Source organism: Protomyctophum parallelum (genome assembly GCF_964188405.1).
Source record: "Protomyctophum parallelum genome assembly, chromosome: 12".
Taxonomy (NCBI): domain Eukaryota; kingdom Metazoa; phylum Chordata; class Actinopteri; order Myctophiformes; family Myctophidae; genus Protomyctophum; species Protomyctophum parallelum.
The window spans coordinates 43,276,513-43,296,203 of record NC_139712.1 but is presented as its reverse complement, the minus strand read 5'-3'; the positions used below and the strand labels follow the sequence as shown (position 1 = coordinate 43,296,203).

The following is a 19,691-nucleotide window of genomic DNA, read 5'->3' as shown; positions in this document are numbered from 1 at the left end:
CTGCTCAACTGTTTAGGAGCGCTCCGTGCCTGCTTGAAAAAAAAGCGAATGTTTCTGCGATTGGGCTGACGGCTCTGCTGCCCCTCACGCTCCTGTTGCCCCAGGCATTTGCCTGATCTGCCTGATCTGAAGGCCGGCCCTGACCACACCACTCCCCTTGCACATTAGTACGCCTTGTAAGAAATAGTCTTTGACCACTGATTATAAAAAATACTGCAGGATGGCACGAGTAGAACTTTTTTATTTGGACTTTCTACCTATAGATCTCTTTTATGGAGAAAAAAATGTGTAGTCCCCCTAACTGAACGAAAAGGGACCTCACAATATGGCCTATGATGGGAAAAGTTCTAAAGCTGTGACAAATTGCCGTCCTCCGGCCTCGACGACAAATCGACTGTTACCACCGCTCCCTTTACCTAAAAGAGGCCACTAATGACATAGTTTACCAGCTGTCCGTCAACGCGCAGCGCTCGCCGCCGCCCCGCCCACACGCCACTCGGCCTCGGAGCGGAGGGCGCCGAAGAGAGGCTCGCTGTACCGGGGTGGCGCGTGGTTGCTCGATAATCAGGTGATAATGGCGGGATAATGACTCTCTCCCCTGCCACTCCCCTCCGATAATCAGGTGATAAAGGCGGGATAATGACTCTCTCCCCTGCCACTCCCCTCCGCAGAGCAATCAAAAAGCCAATCTGGCGCGGCAAGCGAGCACCGAACTGTCGCTGTAGTGTGTTCCTGTAGTTTATTCGGTCGGACACACACACACACACACACACACACACACACACACACTGTCGGGCAGAAACCCTGTATCTCCATTTAACTTTTAGTGTTTCGAACTTGTGATACTTTTGCTGTTTTTGCATTTGAATCCTGAAAAATTAACCGTTTTGGACGTATGAGGTTTCCACCTGACAGAGACGATATATACACACGGACAAAGCGTGTAAGCAATCTAGGACCGTCATCAAACAATCACACACTCAGACATGCATGAGTGCTCGCACACACGCCCCCGCACATTGGCTTGCCGAGTGCCCACGATACTTTAAAGATACAACACTGTTTTATTTCTAAATTGGCCAAACAAACAAACAAGCAAACAAACAAAAATCCATCAGAATACTAAAAGGTGAGGTAAATAAAAATTAAACAGAGTATTGTATTTGTTGATGACATTTATTATTCTATACTTTTTACATGAAACATGACTTTTCAGATTGACCAATTACTCTTGATATGATGGACTATTGAGTCAGTTGTGTGTAGATATGGTTGATGTGTGGCTTACCTGTACAATACGCATGGTGCTACTGATGGTGCTACAGTACAATACCACTTATAATACAAATTATTCCATGATGGCTGGTGGTATATAGGTGTTTACATGCATAAAGTAGGTAGGTAGCAAATAGTTACACCTAATAATTAGACATTTCAAACGTTCCTTCACAGAGATACTGAGATTCCACAGTTTACAGCGGTCGAAAGTAGGCTACTTGCGCGCTCTGCTTGCGCACTAGTTGGCCATTTATGGCCTACTAGTGTGCAACAAGCAAGTATGCACTCGACAGAGTGCAGTTCTAGTTGTTTTTGTGGTAGATTAATGCCCTACTACTTTGGTGTATGAGTGTCACACAAAAGTAGTCCATGTAGTGTGTGAGTTTTATTAATATTTGACCGATGAAGTATTAACAAGCTGAGCTTGTGATTAAATAATAACTACATTGAAAACATTTTTTTCTTCCTGAAAAGTAACCGTTTTGGACATACAAGGTATCCACCCTATACAGCGACAGTGTTTTACATGTAGGCTACTATGTGACAACATGTACTTTGTGGCAGAGGTGTGAGTTCAGAAAAAAGACAAGCGGTGGGGAAAATATGCACTAAGGGACTGAATCTGAGGTTAAACGTGAACACTAAGGGAGGCGACAGTTGACATACACTCTCCCGAGACCCCTTTAGCGACTGTTCCCCCTGCTTTGTGGACATCAGTCATCACATCACGGAGCAACTGAACGAGTATTTTTTGGCAGAGACAGTCCATCGCAGCCAGCCCAGGTTGCGCTCTGTGTAGGGTGGGTAGCGCAGGCTGTTGATGAACTCCAGTGCCCAGCCGCGCAGCATCACGCCGCGCCGGTGGCTGAACGTCTCGAAGCCCCAGCGTCCGTGGTAGCTGCCAAACCCGCTGGCGCCTGCAGGGATGGAGGGAGTGTTAAAACCATGTCACTAAGACCCCCTTTCCACCGGTTCAGTTCTTTTTGGTTTTTAGTCCATTAGCCAGAGCTCCAAAATTGGTGGGAAAACTATACCCTATATTAAATTGTTTATAGGATCAATACAAGTACTTTTATACATGATAACCCTTCCACAGTAGTAGCTTTTGCATATTTTCTATTATTTAGCATATTTTCCATATTTGGCCAAATAGTCAAATAATATAAGCGGTGAAAATAGCTATTTTAACAATATTTATCTGTGGTCAAATGAAATGTAATGCCTCGTCTCCTACAATTCCAAGTGCTTGTCAGAGTGGGGGTGGTTCACACAGTTCACATCCTGAAAAGGTAGAGAACCACTGGTCTAAACATTTGTTCTTACCAACTCCTCCAAACGGCAGGCTGGGCAGAGTCATGTGAATTATCCCGTCATTGGAGCAGAACCCTCCACTGCTGGTCTGCTTCAGAACTGTGTCCACCAACTTAAAAATAAATGAATGTATCAAAAACATATATATTATTCAAATAAATAATTATCGTAATGTTCGTCATACAAGAGATATGACCCAAAAGTAGTGAAAATAACCGATCTGCAAGCTTCAAGTTTTGACGCGTTGTGGTGCTTGCAGATCACCATTTTATATATTGAAACTGGTGAAAGTGGTTAAATCTAATTTATTAATAATTAACCAGTGATTTATTTTGGACGTAATGACATCAAACCCATTTAGACCTGAGGCCGATTTTTTTTAAACCTACTAAATCCTAACCTAAGTTTAATGAAAAACTTCAATTGCCTATATAGATACAAAAAATGTTGCTATATACATAACATCTAAAATTACACAGATGCTGAAAGGTATAACAACGCATAGGCTATCCAGGTCTAAATGGGATCAAATTGAATACATTAAAAAGGTGTCAAAAAGCTGACAAAAGAATAATACAATATTTGTGTTTAAAATGCGTCATTGTCAGGACTGATTGATTGGCCACAGGTGTGGGGCACATCACACACTGAATGTAAGCGGTCTGTGTCTGCACTGTCGGTGCGGTCGAAACGTTACCGAATACATTTCCCTCAATGGGAGTATACTATCGGTGTTGCCTTTGATACTAATGAAGGCTCTGTTCCATTCTGGTAAAACAGAGTCAGGGTGCTGCTATTGTTCATGTTGGCTCACTGGAAACACTGCTACACCAGTGGGTCTCAAATGGGTTCCAAATGGCCCGTACAGGCATGTAACTGAGAGTTTTGGGGTCCTTGAAGTTGAAACGAAATGGAACAGAGCCTTAATTAATATCATCAGTAACACCTGTGAAGGAAGTAAATAAATTAAATGACGAAAAAACAAACGTTGAAATATGGGGACACCAGGTTTCTGCCCAGCAGCGACAATAGTCAAGGTCCACTCCACTCATAGAACACTTTCCGTGGACACACACATTCAATCAGTGACAGAGTACCGTTTTAAAATCTTACCGAGGATTCTTCAGAGAAGACGTAGAGGGCCAGGGCTTTGTCCCTGACAGAGTACCGTTTTACAATCTTACCGAGGATTCTTCAGAGAAGACGTAGAGGGCCAGGGCTTTGTCCCTGTCCATTCAAACAGTGACAGAGTACCGTTTTAAAATCTTACCGAGGATTCTTCAGAGAAGACGTAGAGGGCCAGGGCTTTGTCCCTGCGGTTTAAATCTTACCGAGGATTCTTCAGAGAAGACGTAGAGGGCCAGGGCTTTGTCCCTGCGGTTTAAATCTTACCGAGGATTCTTCAGAGAAGACGTAGAGGGCCAGGGCTTTGTCCCTGCGGTTGATGAATGCAATGCCTTCCTCCAGAGAGTCCACGGTCAGGATGGGCAGGATGGGCCCAAAGATCTCCTCCCCCATCAGAATATCTCCCTCCGGCACGTCCACCACCACCGTGGGAGCTGGTAGAGTAAGAATGCTTTGTTACTAAACATCCACCACCACCGTGGGAGCTGGTAGAGTAAGAATGCTTTGTTACTAAACATCCACCACCACCGTGGGAGCTGGTAGAGTAAGCATGCTTTGTTACTAAACATCCACCACCACCGTGGGAGCTGGTAGAGCAAGGGCCGATTCATACTCCTATTTTAGAGCCGAATAAAAGTCGGTTCGGCTCTGTAGTGCCTACAATGTGACGTCATTTGAGGTTCGGGGTGGGGGGGGGGGGGGGGGGGGGGGGGGTACTGTCCTAAAGTCGGCTCTTCGGTGCTACTGACATTTTCTGACGAGCCGAAATCATTTCGGCACTACAGCGCCGAAACAGCGGTAAAATAGGAGTATGAATCGGCCCTTAATGCTATGTTACTAAACATCCACCACCACCGTGGGAGCTGGTAGAGTAAGAATGCTGTTACTAAACATCCACCACCACCATGGGAGCTGGTAGAGTAAGAATGCCATGTTATAAACCATAATATAACCGTAATCGGATTACGTAAGAAACGTGTAAAAAAACGTGATTGGGACATGCCTAGTATCAATATTATATATCCATATCATGATATTAGACTGGATATTATTTTGTAAATTGTACTATTGTGATTTGGCATAAGTGTTCTTTAAAAATAAAAATATAAATAATATCGGGAAAAATCTGATACTCTAAATCAAATGAGCAAAAAATAATAATAATAATGTGACCGGGACATCCCTACTAAATATTTTGACAATTTCGTCAATAAAAACTAGACAAAAATGTTATTAAGGAACTAATGGAGAAGACATCCAATAGAACTAAGTAAAGTAAAGTAAAGAAGTACAAATACCTAAAAAAAGAAGTACAGTACTAAAGTTAACTTGCCACCACTGATCATAACCCACCCATGTACTTCTCCTCCTGGTCGCTGTCGCCTCCTATGACCACCTTGGCCTTGGTCTTCTGCAACATGTCTGTCAGCCGGCTCCAGTGGCGGTCGCTGACGATGCGGCCCAGGTCAGGGCTGCTCCGCGGCTCCTTGCCGTAGAAGTCCTCCAGAATCTGGCGGAGCGCGGGCACCAGGGCGTCGCGTGTCTCCGGCGAGCACAGCACGTAGTCGGGTGCCACGCAGCTCTGGCCCGCGTTGAAGAACTTGGCCCAGGCCAAGCGGCGGGCGGCCGACTGGATGTGCACTCGCCCGTAGATGAAGCACGGACACTTTCCACCCAGCTCCAGCGTCACCGGTGTGAGGTGGAGAGCCGCCGCCTGCAGGATGCTACGCGCCACCGCCTGGGAACCTGGTGACACGGTGATGTTAACCCATTAAGGTTCAGTGTTGTGCTTTATCGTTACTGTGTACAGGTACATGTCAAATGTAGTTTTGTTCCGGCTTCCTTCAGCAGCATAGGTAATACTAATGAGTGCAAAAGAAGAGAAGAAGATCAGTGTATTCGTACAGTATGTACACGACACGTGCATATGCTCTTGGTATTATACATCTCTGCTGTCAGGCAGAAACCAGGCGACTCCAAAATGTTAATTTTTCAGGAAATGAAAAATATACATTCTTTGTGAAATTAAGAAAACCCTATTTTTGTAAAACAACGCAATAATTCCTCATGAAAGTTCTTATTGTGACTTTATTATATGGCTGGGTTGAATGCTTGATTCTGATTGGTCAATCGCCAAATTCAGCTGTGTTATTTCTGGATAATGACCCCTCCGCTCTATAACAGAGTAGACCACTGCCTAAATAAAAGCAAGCCCCCAGTAAGGCTATCCATAGTATCCAACGTTGAAGCTGCCACTACCTACTGGCGAAATGGGAGGCATACTATCATCCGACAGAGCACTGCTCCGAAGGAGCAATGCTCCGAGGTGCGCTGCGGGTCGGGAGAGGGTTGCGGTTAGGTTTAGGTGTCTGCCCCGGGGGAGGTTAGGGTTAGGGTGGAGGTAGGTTGTCGTTCGGACCAATGCTCCGTCGGATAAAAGTACTGCACTCGGCGAAATGTGGAATTGCCGCACTTTCATGGAGGTGGACGGACGTGGGGCTAGGCTAGGCTAAACTTCTGCTCGCTCGAGCCATTGAGTTATAATTGTACTTCCGGCAGTCTTCCGGGTGCTTCAAAACGCCACTGAGCAACTTCCATCGAAATGTTCCGTCGGTCTCTATTCGGTCTCTATTCTTTTATTACTCTATGAATCAAAGGCTCGGAGCACCTGGCTGCAGCCGCTGGGCTGCTTGGATTTTATGCTGTACCAAACATGACATGTAAACTAACACACAATGTCAATTAACTAAACAACATGACAGCCATGTAAACTAACACACAATGTCATTTAACTAAACAACATGACAGCCATGTAAACTAACACACAATGTCATTTAACTAAACAACATGACAGCCATGTAAACTAACACACAATGTCATTTAACTAAACAACATGACAGCCATGTAAACTAACACACAATGTCATTTAACTAAACAACATGACAGCCATGTAAACTAACACACCATGTCATTTAACTAAACAACATGACAGCCATGTAAACTAACACACCATGTCATTTAACTAAACAACATGACAGCCATGTAAACTAACACACAATGTAATTTAACTAAACAACATGACAGCCATGTAAACATAACACTCAATGTCATTTAACTAAACAACATGACAGCCATGTAAACTAACACACAATGACATTTAACTAAACAACATGACAGCCATGTAAACTAACACACAATGTAATTTAACTAAACAACATGACAGCCATGTAAACATAACACTCAATGACATTTAACTAAACAACATGACAGCCATGTAAACTACTACGACATCGAGTAGAAAAGTGCTATATGAATCTGAGCTATTATGATAATGATGATCCAGCACAAGGTCATAGATCATAAGTATCGTACATGTGAACATGCGTGAATGTGTGTACCTGTGTAGAAGATGAATTAATGTAAGCGTGTGTACCTGTGTAGAAGATGTGGTCAAACTTATTCTCTAGAAGTGACTTGGTCTCTTCTGCCGCGCCCGTAACAACTGCATAGCAGTCCTGCAAAAAGATAAATGTAAACACTAGTGAAAACAGAACACAAAGCTATTCAACAATCTAGATGCAAAGTGGTTTAAAATCATGAGAAAGGAAAATGTATAAGCAAAAGTAATAAAGCTCTTTAATGGGTGCACTACCGTCTACCACTCAGAATCAGCTTTGTCAGTTTTACAAGTAAAAAAAAGTGGGTGAAATTATTTTTTTTGTGCATAGTTCCCACTGTGTAATATTTTCCAAGGAAATAAAGAAAGGGAAGAAGAGAGGAGAGGGAGGGGGGGGGGGTAAGGAGATCAAGGCAGGAAAGATGAAAGTTTGAGCGCTTTTACCACAAAAAGTGCAAGTAAAGGGTTTCAGATATGTAGAAGCTTATTTCACAAACAGCACACGCGTAGGGTCTCTCTTAGCTTACTGTTGTTTACTGTTTGTTGTTTCTCTCTACGGTAAATCTCTTCACTGAAAATACCCAATTTACACAACACAATGTGTGTGCTCGTGTTGTGACCAGTCTATAATTTCACCTCGCTCCTGCTGCCGTTGTGAGCTTGCAGATCTGCTCATTTCACCCAGAGCACGGAGGTTAGGGTTCATATGGTTAAGAGCAATGCAAGATAAAGAGATTTCAAAATCTAACATGATATGAAGACAAAACAAAACAAAAACTTTATGACTACAACCATAATCAGTCTCCCGCTCATGGTGTATAAGTGAGCTTAACGTTTAGTTATTCTTCTGCGTACACATGACTTATGTCATACGTCATGTCCTAGTAGTATGAGCTAGGATTTAGGAAGGGGATCAACGTCACGTGATTCATTGTTTGAGCCGACAAAAATTGGTCTGTGACCCACAAATGGAAACAATGATGATTTCTTACTATACCTGGTTCATGTATTTGGGGATGAGTTCTGCCACCATACTCGCAGTTGCTGCGCTGATTTCTGAGGGCTTGAGCACCACACAGTTCCCTGATTGGACACACAATCAGTGATAACACAGTTCAAGACAACATACTGTAATACATATAAGAGAAAAAATATATATATATTGTGTGGCGCATACTACTTATCCTACATCGCAGCGTTAATTTTGACAGCAAATGTTGATTTAGTTTTAGTAATAGCCTTTTGAAGAAAAATACAATCTAATTTAGGCCTATAGTGACCTATATTAGTATATTAGTACTATATTAGTAGAAATGTTTTAGTTTAGCCTAGTTTTAGTTGACTAAATGTGATTTTAAACTAAATCTACAGTTGATTTAGTCGTCAAAACTTCATTTGGAGCCTGGACCGCTGGTGTAGATGTCTGGGCACCTAGGTTGCTAATCCAGCCCGAGTGTGTCGTGGGTTCGACTCCCGATCCCAACGACTAGGGCTGGGGCGGTATGGACTCGGCCGGTCAAAAAGCACGCTACGCTAGATTAATTGATTAATCGCAGAAATAAACGAGATAGAAGAATAAAAAAGATTAAGAAAATATAGGGTAGTTGCAGCCCTAGCAGATGTGTGGAGGTTTACCTGCAGCGATGGCAGCAACCATGGGCAGCAGCACCAGATGGATGGGATAGTTCCACACACCAATGATTAGAACCACACCCAGTGGTTCCCTTTGGACGAAACAGGTATCTACCTTCGTGGCCTAAAATGTAATGAACAAACATGCACACAGACAATAATACTTAGATGATCAGGGGTCATCAATATATGTCCGTATACGGACAAGTGTCCGTGCCAAAGACTTGGCCTTTTACATATACCGTTATTTTGATCATAATTAAGACCCTATTTCTGAATGTCAGTCAGAGTCTTCAGAATATGTATGACACAGATTTACTATAACAGGGGTTCTCAACGTTTCTGGCTGGGGACCCCCGGAAATGCTTTGGCCATGTCTCGCAGTCTAGTAGGACTATAGTAAATAATAATAAAGAAATTGCTGTTAAAAAAAATACATATTTAGCCAATGCCCCCGTCCCCTGTCAAAAATCATTCAAACAAAAGAACATGTAACACTCATCTTTTACTTTCTCTAATTACAACCTAAAACATGAACCTTGGTTGAAAAAAAACGAAGTTGTCTTCAAGATATCTCATCAATATCTGGATCTCAGGACGGCCACTCTGACCACAAGGCCACCGATCAGTCCCAATCTCAGGACGGCCACTCTGACCACAAGGCCACCGATCAGTCCCAATCTCAGGACGGCCACTCTGACCACAAGGCCACCGATCAGTCCCAATCTCAGGACGGCCACTCTGACCACAAGGCCACCAATCAGGTTTATCTTGATATACTGCTAGGCTACTGTTAAAAGAATAAATGCAACATACCAGGTTGGTGGCTACAGATTCGGGCTGCATCCAGCTCTTGAGGTTGTCCAAGGCACAGTAGATGTCATTTGCCACCATGTCAAGCTCGGACAGCACCGCCTCGAATTTTGCCTGACGGGTCAAACGGGTGCAATGAAACGAGAAAGGGGTTGATATTCATTAATTATTGAGCCAGCAATTATTTTGTTGTGCCCTCTGCAGGGGCATTTGACCCGTTCTGCTTCTCATGGTGTAGTGTTAGGTTTTACATTTTATAATGTCACATGGCAGGGCAGTGGTTTTAGAACCTTTTGTGTCCATCGCACATGTACCAAAGGTCGAGTCAAATCTGAAGGCACTCATATCTGTGCAAAATAGCCTCTTTAAACCACTGAAACCTTCTAGTTTTAGTTAAACAGATCATCTGAGTTGCAACTCTACTTTGAGTGCTTTTTGCCATCTACACCAAAACAAGCTCACAATGCGTCGCAACACGTGGGCTTGGAGATCTGCAAAAAACTTTGGCAAATGTTCCCCCCAGACTAGGGATGCTGGGGTTCAAATGGATCTCAGGTGTTACCACCACTCTAGTCTGAATACTCTTTAAATTATTATTATTTTTATTTACTAATGCCAAATAAAAAGCCCCTATTTCAATTTAAGAATAGCAGATCTACAAGTTCACAACGCATCGCAGATTTACTAATGCCAAATAAAAAGCCCCTATTTCAATTTAAGAATAGCAGATCTACAAGTTCACAACACGTCGCAGATGAGACCCTGGCTTCCTATTCCCACCGACATCCTATTGCAACATTGCTGTTTTGTTTGATAACCCGATACTGACTGATAGGTAAACACTGAATTTGATGAAGCAATGCCTCATTATTGCAAAACCAGGAATGCACCATATTGAAATGTTGGCCCATATCCGAACATAAACAACTTAAATGTAGTACTTTTAGTTAACATTCCTCTAAACAAACAAAGAGGTAGGAGGAACAAATAGTGGGGAGGTGCTGACCACGGGGAGATAGGGAGACTTGAACACAAAGGAGGAGGTCGCACAACCTGTAGTCCCGTAGTCACAATGAAAATACTTTATTTTAAGATGACCAAGTTAACATTTCTCTTGTTGACCCTTTTAAAAGCTTGTTCAGAAAACATTTAATGAATCTGCAGCCGTCATCATCACAAAAAGGCCTTTTCAGCTTCACATTCATACATAAATATTGTAAAATGTAATATCGGCTTAAACCGATATATATCAATTTAACATTGGTCCGATACCAATATTGAATTGTTGCGGCCCATATTGCAGATATCGATATGATGACAGATACAGGGCACAGCTGAACTTTTGTTCACTGTTTGGTAACTAGTGGGTGTAGTAGAAATCTGATTAAATCTAGTGTGTCTATTCACACTGTCTGGCGTCTGCTGATGTCTACTGATTAATTCTTTAGCACATTGCATAACATGACAAGGAATACTGTAGATGCAAAATCTCATAATCTTTGCATTTTAGTACACATTAAAATACAAATTTTCTTTTCTTTTCCATGTAGAACTCTGCTGAAGGGGCTTTCACACCAAGCACTACATCGTATATCTATGAAGATATAGTTCAAAGAATTGTTCTAAGTCAAGTGGATGGCCACAAATATGAAGGTGAACGATAGCCTATTATGTAGCTGTAGCTGTGTGTGGGGATGCTCTAGTTCAAGTTAAAAGCGAGTTGCAGTCTATGATTTTGCTGCCCTTGGAGTTTGACTCAACAGTGAAGTTGGAGAATATGAGTTATCTTTGACTATATTGTTTACCGCGGCGAGAAGACAGGCGCATCGTCCATGTTGGCAACCCAGCGTGGAAGGAATCGTTCATCACGTGAATCGAAACGAGCACATTTGGGTAGGGCAGGGCAATTAACCGACCGACTCAATCTCAAACAAACTTCATCTTGGTTTTTGTGATAATTCATTTACACTTCAAATAGACTCCAATAATCGTTGTGCAATGGTGGTGTGCAACATCTAGTTGTGTGGTTGCAGATCTGCTGTTTTTATGTTTTAAGGGGAAAAACATGTTTATTAATTGTAGTCTAGGCAAACATTTTGAAATAATCGAGTCATTGACTTGCAGCCTTATCGCCCGGCCCTACACCTGGGGCTCCACTGGGTCTGTTACTACCTTGTTCAGGTCTTTGTGCAGAGCCTCTAGGAGCTGCGGCTCGTTCTCTTTGAGTAGAGACAGCAGGTTCTGCAGCTGCGTCCGGCGGAACTGTTCCGGCACCGTGACCCCAGAACGAAAGGCGGTCCGCAACCTGTCCATCATCTCACCCTGGGACTCCATCTAAACCTGATGACACACACACACACACACACACACACACACATCAACAAAAACACCCTGAAGACCCTTACAGGAGCCCTCGTACAAGGTTTCTTCGACTGTGCATGCACCTCAAAGGCCCTTAATACAAGGCTCCAGACTTCCCAAAACAAACTGGTCAGGCTACTATTTGGCCTCACTCCCCGAACCTACCTCACCCCTGCACACTTTGATAGGCTGGAATGGCTCATGGTTGACGACAGAGTACAGCATCTTTCAATGGGTATGGTCCACAAGATTCGATACACCACCAAGATGCCCATGTAACTGTCTAAATACTTCCCTAATGTCAACGAAGTCCACACCCACAACACCAGAGGGAGTTCAACAAACCATGTGCAACCCAGATTCGGCACAAACAAGGGACTAAATTATTTTTGCTCCTATGCCACCAAAATGTGTTTAATCGCAGAAATAAACCTTTTTCCCCCTCACTGTATATGTTTTTTTTTTTCCTTTTTACCTCCTCTATGTTGATTTCCTGTTTTTGGCTATATAGAAGTGTATATTTGTACATCTCTAAATGTTATGATGAATTGAACATAGTGGACACCTATTGTAAACAAGTGTAATGCTATGGAGTCTGTCGTCCTTAACAGTTTTGTATTGAGTTGTGCTTGAAATGTACTGTAATTTTCCAATCTGTTATTAAATCTTTCAATCAAACAAACATATTACCAATCATCTTTAAACCTGATGACACATACACATACAGTATACCAATCATTTTTAACCTGATGTAGTAGTCCCTCTATAACATTTTAGTCTAGTGTTCATGTTTTAGTTTTTCCAGTGAAAATTGTCATCATAGTTTTAGTCTACAAAAATTACAATGGACTATACAAATGGGACCCAATGCCTCTCTGCTCACTACTCAGCATCAAGGATTGTTGGGGTAAGTCCCTACAACATACTAGTGGCATGTCCAGCTGGGAATGTACTTGTACATCAAGTCACCTCATGCTGACAGGATATACAGGCTATGCGCCACATAGCTTGGGGAACCAACGTATCAGTATAACTAAAAGTCATTTTATGTTTGGTATAACCCAGCCGGGGAATCGGGTGTTGCGCTCTGAAAATAGCAGATCTACAAGCTCACAACGTATCAAGATCGGCTATTTTCAGCATGCAACCAAGTGTAAAATCAGCCATTGCAGCCTGCCAAAATATTATTTGACGACAAAATCAACTTTCGATAATGGTTGACTAAAAGCTTATGATATTTAGTCAAGTAAAACTTTTCAGATTACAAAAATGTGACTAAAACTAAATAAATTTTATTTGTATTCAAAAGACTATGACTAAACTAAATCAAAATGATCTGCCAAAATGAAAATTGACACTGGGTATGACCTGGCCTGGGATCGAACCCCTGACCTCCCAGTCTCAGGGCTCAAGGCAGACACTCTCAACGAACCGCAACGACACTGAGCTGCTAATCTAAAATGATACACACAAATATTATGAATCATCCTTTAACCTGATGATATACGCACATATTATGAATCATCCTTTAACCTGATATACGCAAATATTATGAATAATCCTTTAACCTGATGATATACACAATATTATGAATCATCTTCTTAGGAAGGTCTTATTTGGAAAAAGTGATATGCAAGTTTGTGAGGACCTATAGGTTAGTACTGTGCTAAAAACAACATAAACCTACATAATATTTTAATCTGATGATCCACACAGAGAGAGAGAGAGAGAGAGAGAGGGAGGGAGGAGGAGAATAAGAAGAAGTAAATACCTCAATGAAAAATGTGCTATTTTGTGCAAAATAAAATAATTGAAAAATGGCCTTGTATAAATTATGTGAACATGCACAGTACATAATTGTCAGACGTATGTACCCTTACACTTCTTGTTTATGTCCAAAGTTGGATTTAAATGAAGCGCAATTGTAGAAATAATAGACCTTGTGTAAAATATACGTTATGTGAACATGCACATAGAAAACCTACATAATATTTTAATCTGATGATCCACAGAGAGAGAGCGAGAGAGAGAGAGAGGAGGAGAAGAAGAAGAAGTCAATACCTCAATGAAAAATGTGTTATTTTGTGCAAAATAAAATAATTGAAAAATGGCCTTGTATAAATTATGTGAACATGCACAGTACATAATTATCAGACGTATGTACCCTTACACTTCTTGTTTATGTCCAAAGTTGGATTTAAATTAAGCAATTGTAGAAATAATAGACCTTGTGTAAAATATACGTTATGTGAACATGCACATTGTTATTTTACTTTTTTTTACTTTTTTTTTTTTTACCAAATCAACCAATTTTACTTGCAGATGCCCACTCTTCCTTGGTGCCCAAACTCTTCCTGTTGTTCCTCACACACACGCACACAATTTCAGTGTGGACATTTTAAATCTATCCTGCTTACAATGCTGATAAACTGACAGGCTGTCCTGTAACTTTCCCAAAACGCTCCCTTACGAATGCCGCTCGTTTCGTTTCATTCTCTTCAAAGCGCACCACACCAAACGACCGTAAAGTAAATGGCAAGGTGTTTCTTCATGGTGTGTGTGAATCCAAGCATGATAAATCAGCAACGTGCGGAGCATTAGAAGAAGAAGGACTGGACTGTACCCGTGTGTGGTGGTGGTGGTGGTGGTGGTGGTGGTGGTGGTGGTGGTGTTGTTGTTGTGTGATCCGCCGCCAATGGAACAGAACAGGGAAATAAATTAATGTCAGTGTGGCAAGAAGCCTTTTATTAGAGCCAGCCTCTTCTTCTGTGTCTGCAGCCTGCTGATCTGGTCCGGACCTGCAGCGGATACGGAACCGATGCATGCACTGCAGGGAGGCGGACTTAGGTTTTGTGCGTGCGTGCACATGTACATTCTTTGAGTTATAACGGACAGGGAGGGACGATTGTTGCACTGCTACTCAAACTAGAAAAACTTGCCTTGAAACAAAAGAACCACTGGACCCACCCTCTCACCTGATGAAGTGAAGTGATAAATTCTAAAATAGCAGACCTACAAGTTCTTAATTATACTATGCTTATGATGCTATTTTTAAAGAGCCAATAGGTATGAAATACTGTTTAAGACAAGTGGTTAAACCAGGACCCCCTGGTAACCCCCAAGGACCCTGGAGCCAATTTGGGACAACACAGGGGTTCCCAAACCTTTCAGGCCGAGACTCAAAACAGAGATGCTTGCCCGGGACCCAAACTAGTGAAAATACCAGATCTAACATGATCTGCTATATTTCACTACTTCTTAATTATTCTTTTATGAAGTTTCTTAGATTTTTTGCAGTCTGCCGTCACCCAGGTGCATGCGTGCACGCGACCTTGAGGTCGCTTCTCGCTGGTATATTATTCTTCTGCTTACTCGCATGATGTTTCATTCAGGACATGGTCTTGCACTTTGAAAGTCGTCAAAAGTCTGTGTTTTTGGTGAAATTCCTAGTTTTCATTGTTGATGTTGTTCTTGCTTAATGTAAATCGCTCTGGATTAACCCATTTAGCGCTAGCATTTATTGAAAAATTAGGATCTAATTCAGGCCAGCAGTTTTTTTTTTTAATTTAAGCTCTTATTTTGAAAAGCCACAGTTCCAGACTTCCGGTAGGGAGCTTATCCTAGGAAGTTTAACAGGTCCCCTTCAGCTGTTGTTTACAATATGGGTCCATGCTTGCCAGTGCACTTGGGGGCTCCTCATCGCCGGCTCTGTGCCGTCAAAGAAACGCTGTTTTGACCAAAATGCCATCTGGGACAAGGAATAGGAGATACAGGCGATTGAAATAAACGGATAGAATGGATTATTATGGCGACGACGATCTAAGATGGGCGAGCCAGTGCTGCGCTAACAACACAGCTAGCTAACCGGCTAACGTAAGTAGCATTATGGCTCAATCCATCGAATGCACTATAAAAGCGCAATTGACAAAGGTCTTCGGCAATGGCGTTAAGTGTTAGTATCAAAATTAGGCTTCAATTGACAAAGGACTTCGGCAATGGGCAATGGCGGTATAAGTGTTAAGAGTGTCTGCTAAAGGCCTAAATTGTAAATTGTACAATGTATCGGCTTTGAAGGGCTTGCACCAAGCGTGTTAGCTCGGTATAAACTAAAGTTGGCGAGTGTCCATACACACTCCTCAGAGATGCCCTGGGCCACGCCCCAATACCTGTATGTCTGCTCTTCTCTCCAATTCATTTTTGTGGCTGGGGAACAAGAAAAAAACTCCATTTGGGCGTCCCATTTTAATTTGCTGCTGTATTTGCAGTTCCCGACACTACAATACTTGACCATAGTGTCGCTGAAGGCTGAAGAAAAAACATAAAATGTAACGTGTAGGTTCCGTAATTTATCCCTAAACAACAATGGTGGATTTGGCCATGCCCCAAAATACCCGCATGTGTGTCTCAAAGAATAGCTTTAGTGAGTTTCAGTTCTAGGTTGGATCCCACTGACGCATTAGGTTGGCTGCTGTTGTCAGCATGAGATCAATTATACGTTAGATAATACAGATTGTGTTATTGTACTCAAGGACATGTGTGGTGGACACGTACAGTACAGTATCTGCTGTTGAAAATACAAAATGACATCTGCATGCACTACATACACAGACTGCTGCTACCAGTCCACACATGTACACACATAGGCCTACTGTGTACAGTATACTGGGAGATCTCAGTGTGTGAAAGATGGGAGAGGCCTGTCAGGATTCTTACCCATCTCAAAAGGTGTCCCACAATGATTGATCCTGGGCCCTGTTCTATGTACCCTATACAATATAAATTTAAATTGTACTAAATGAAGGCAAAACAAAGTTCATGCTATTCTAGGGTCTAGGGCCAGGGATATTGATTATGATATTACTATACCTCAAATGGATCCAATACAGAAAAGTTGCTGAATGTAAGTACCTTGGAATATTAAAATACCATAGACAATCTTGCCTGTACACTAAGGCATCCCAACTCCATAGGAAAAGGGTTATTGAAGCAGTCTTGCTTTCTGTGTTGGAGCATGGAGATGTCATCTATGGAAAAGCTGCTCCTTCTGTCCTCAAGCCCTTGGGGACAGTTTATCATTCTGCTCTGTGATTTGTAGACCAGGGGTTTTCAACAGGTGGTCCGTGGATGTATTGCATGTGGTCCCCGACCATTCATGTAGGATTTGTTGATTTTTAAAATGTTCTTTCCACAAGTTGGAGGTCAAGAATTTCAACTGAAAAAGGGAGTTAGAATCTCAAGAGGGGGAAGTGCACTGGATTGAGTCATTCTTAAGAAATTGTTAGTAGTCAATGGACCATTGTTTGAGGGGGATGTATACAGATGGGATCCATAGCAAGTGTTACAAAAGCACTAAGCACAACAGTGGTCCCCAGGTTCATTCCATGTCAGGGTGGTGGTCCCTTGTTCACAATCAGTTGAAAACCCCTGGTGTAGACTATATGGTGAACCTCGTAGGACTCATCACTGCATCCTGCATGATAGAGTGGGTTTGCATTCCGTGGCTGACAGGCGAAATAAACACTGGTACCTGTTTATTATACTTTTTTCTATCAATTACACACCCACATGAAGCCTTGAATTAATTAATGGAGATTTTTTTTGTATTTTTTGTATTTTTTGTCACATTCCTAAACCAATGAGTCTCCAGTAACTTTATGGGATGTGTAATTGATAGAAAGGCCATTTTTGTTTGGGTGAACTATAGGGCCGGTGCATAGGGAGGAGTTTCACTCAGAACGGGTTATTCTGGTTGCCATTTTCCTGCCTATCAGTAGGCTAGCTAGTAGGCTTTAGTAGTAGGCTGCGAGGCTACATTTTCCAGCCTCACTGTGGAGACATATACCATTGTAGATATAAAATAATAAACACTGTATGGTTTGGGTGTCAGATGACAAAATAACATAACCTTGATCCACAACCGTAATGGGTCTGCCCTGGAGGGAGGGCAGAATCCAAAAGAGTCGGCCGGCCCACAGGCCGCTTCAGTTCTGTGGAAAGGCCGGCCGGAGCTTTTGGATTTCGCCCTTGCTGGAGGCCTGTCTGTTTTTATACCCTAACTTGTCCATTCCACTGCGGGCCGTCAGAATTATGCTTCCATTGTAGCCTTGCAGTGCGTTGACTGTCGGAGATATCAAATAATGAAATACACGCTGTATGGTTACTTTGATTTGGGTGTCAGCTGACAAAATATCATAACCTTCAGCAATATTCCCAAAGACATGTATGCTCTGCTCTCTACCTGTCCTCAAACGAGGATGAAAGTGTAATCAAAATAATAATGGTCAGATCGCATACAGACAGATTATTTATTTACTGCGGAGAGAACACATGTTTGACTGATCACTCGTTTTTCCCCTTTCCCTGGTTCCATAAGGATATGTCCACATGTCTTCTCGTCAAGTAAGATGTAAACATTAAAAACTGTTTTGACGTGAGGGGAGGCGGCTATCAGAACACCCGAACATTTTCGAATGACGAATAATAATACCGTCGATCCAGAGCCATAGAGTAGAAGAGTTGTTACAAGTCAAAGATAGTAGAGAGATGGAAGATGGTGTACTGCAGTGACAGTGTACACACCAGCGTCACTGATAAGCAAACCTACGATTACGAACTACAGACTGGCAGCGAGGTAGCCTTGAGGTATCAGGCTTCCCCAATTTTGATAGGAAGATAATATAATTAACCTAATTAAATAATGCAAATTAGAAAGGACTGTACATAATAACTTCAAATTGCTCAGGAAAGCCCTGAATATGAAAATACTTTATAAGTAATCAGAGTACAATAAGTACTCCACTAGGCCTAGAGCCCTTTATAATGTTAAACCTTTTAAGATAAGTTATAAAAGGTGCCCAATGAAATGTAAATGTTAATAATTAAAACTATAAACTATATAGTACAGATGACGTAGTGACCAACAATTCATAGCATAGCAAGGTGTCAGTCTCTCATTGGAGGGTTGGCATGGAAGGAACCAGAATATTCTTGCATGTTCCTTTGTCTGTGCCGTGGAGAGGAAGACCTCGGACATTATCACAAGATATTGTTTGTGATACATAAACCAAAATATAGACAGCCAGACTGGCAAACAAATGTAAATGCAATAGAGTTGTTTCCGGCCTTCACAACTGCCGAGATGGCAGAGCATAGTTCAAGGGAGAGGGTGAGCTATGGGGTAAGGGTTCAACCAACGAAACAATGCCCTCCCCCGATACTCATTTAAGTCTGTAAGCAGTCTGTGCATAGTTAAGCACGGAAACAAGAGCTTATGACTGTAATAACTACATTGGATCCACATTGGAATTATCTTTCTCTATTTCCTGAAAAGTAACTGTTCTGCATGCGAGGTTTTTGCCTCGACAGCAATACTATACGGCTGCCCTGCAAAGAACCTGTTAAACTCCTCTATTACCATAGTGAACATGTTGGCCTGTAAGGGATGTGCATAATGGCTCCAGGCTGGAGGAAGAGGCTGGAATTAACCCATTCAAACCGGAAAAGCATCTGTGTCTTTTTTTTTCTTTTTTCCTAGCTATATACTGTAAATAAAAATAAAAATCTTAGGATTTAGAAGAGTGGTTTAGGAAAGGTGGTTCTCAAACATCTTTTAATCTTGAAAGTGTTTGAAAAAGGTTGAATACACACACACACACACACGCACGCACGCACGCACGCACACACACACACACACACACACACACACACACACACACACACACACACACACACACACACACGCACACACACACAAATCTTCTCTTCTGGGCTTTCT

The 19,691-nt window shown here is 42.1% G+C and overlaps 1 protein-coding gene across 2 annotated transcripts; it reads right to left on the bottom strand.

Moving 5' to 3' along the window:
• Positions 1-1,742: 1,742 nt before the first annotated feature.
• On the bottom strand, positions 1,743-14,556 carry LOC310867737 (aldehyde dehydrogenase family 3 member B1-like). 2 transcript variants are annotated; one of them, XM_083777854.1, is made up of 10 exons: positions 14,541-14,556; positions 11,729-11,896; positions 9,560-9,670; positions 8,747-8,867; positions 8,109-8,194; positions 7,148-7,229; positions 5,068-5,460; positions 3,982-4,148; positions 2,602-2,701; positions 1,743-2,195 (listed from the first exon to the last, which is right to left on the bottom strand). In XM_083777854.1, exons 2-10 carry the CDS (start codon positions 11,888-11,890, stop codon positions 1,999-2,001), a joined length of 1,419 nt encoding a protein of 472 aa, XP_083633980.1. In that variant the 5' UTR covers positions 11,891-11,896; positions 14,541-14,556; the 3' UTR covers positions 1,743-1,998. The 2 variants fall into 2 exon arrangements, with proteins under 2 accessions (XP_083633980.1, XP_083633981.1); XM_083777855.1 differs by lacking the exon at positions 14,541-14,556 and adding an exon at positions 14,216-14,290.
• Positions 14,557-19,691: the final 5,135 nt, after the last annotated feature.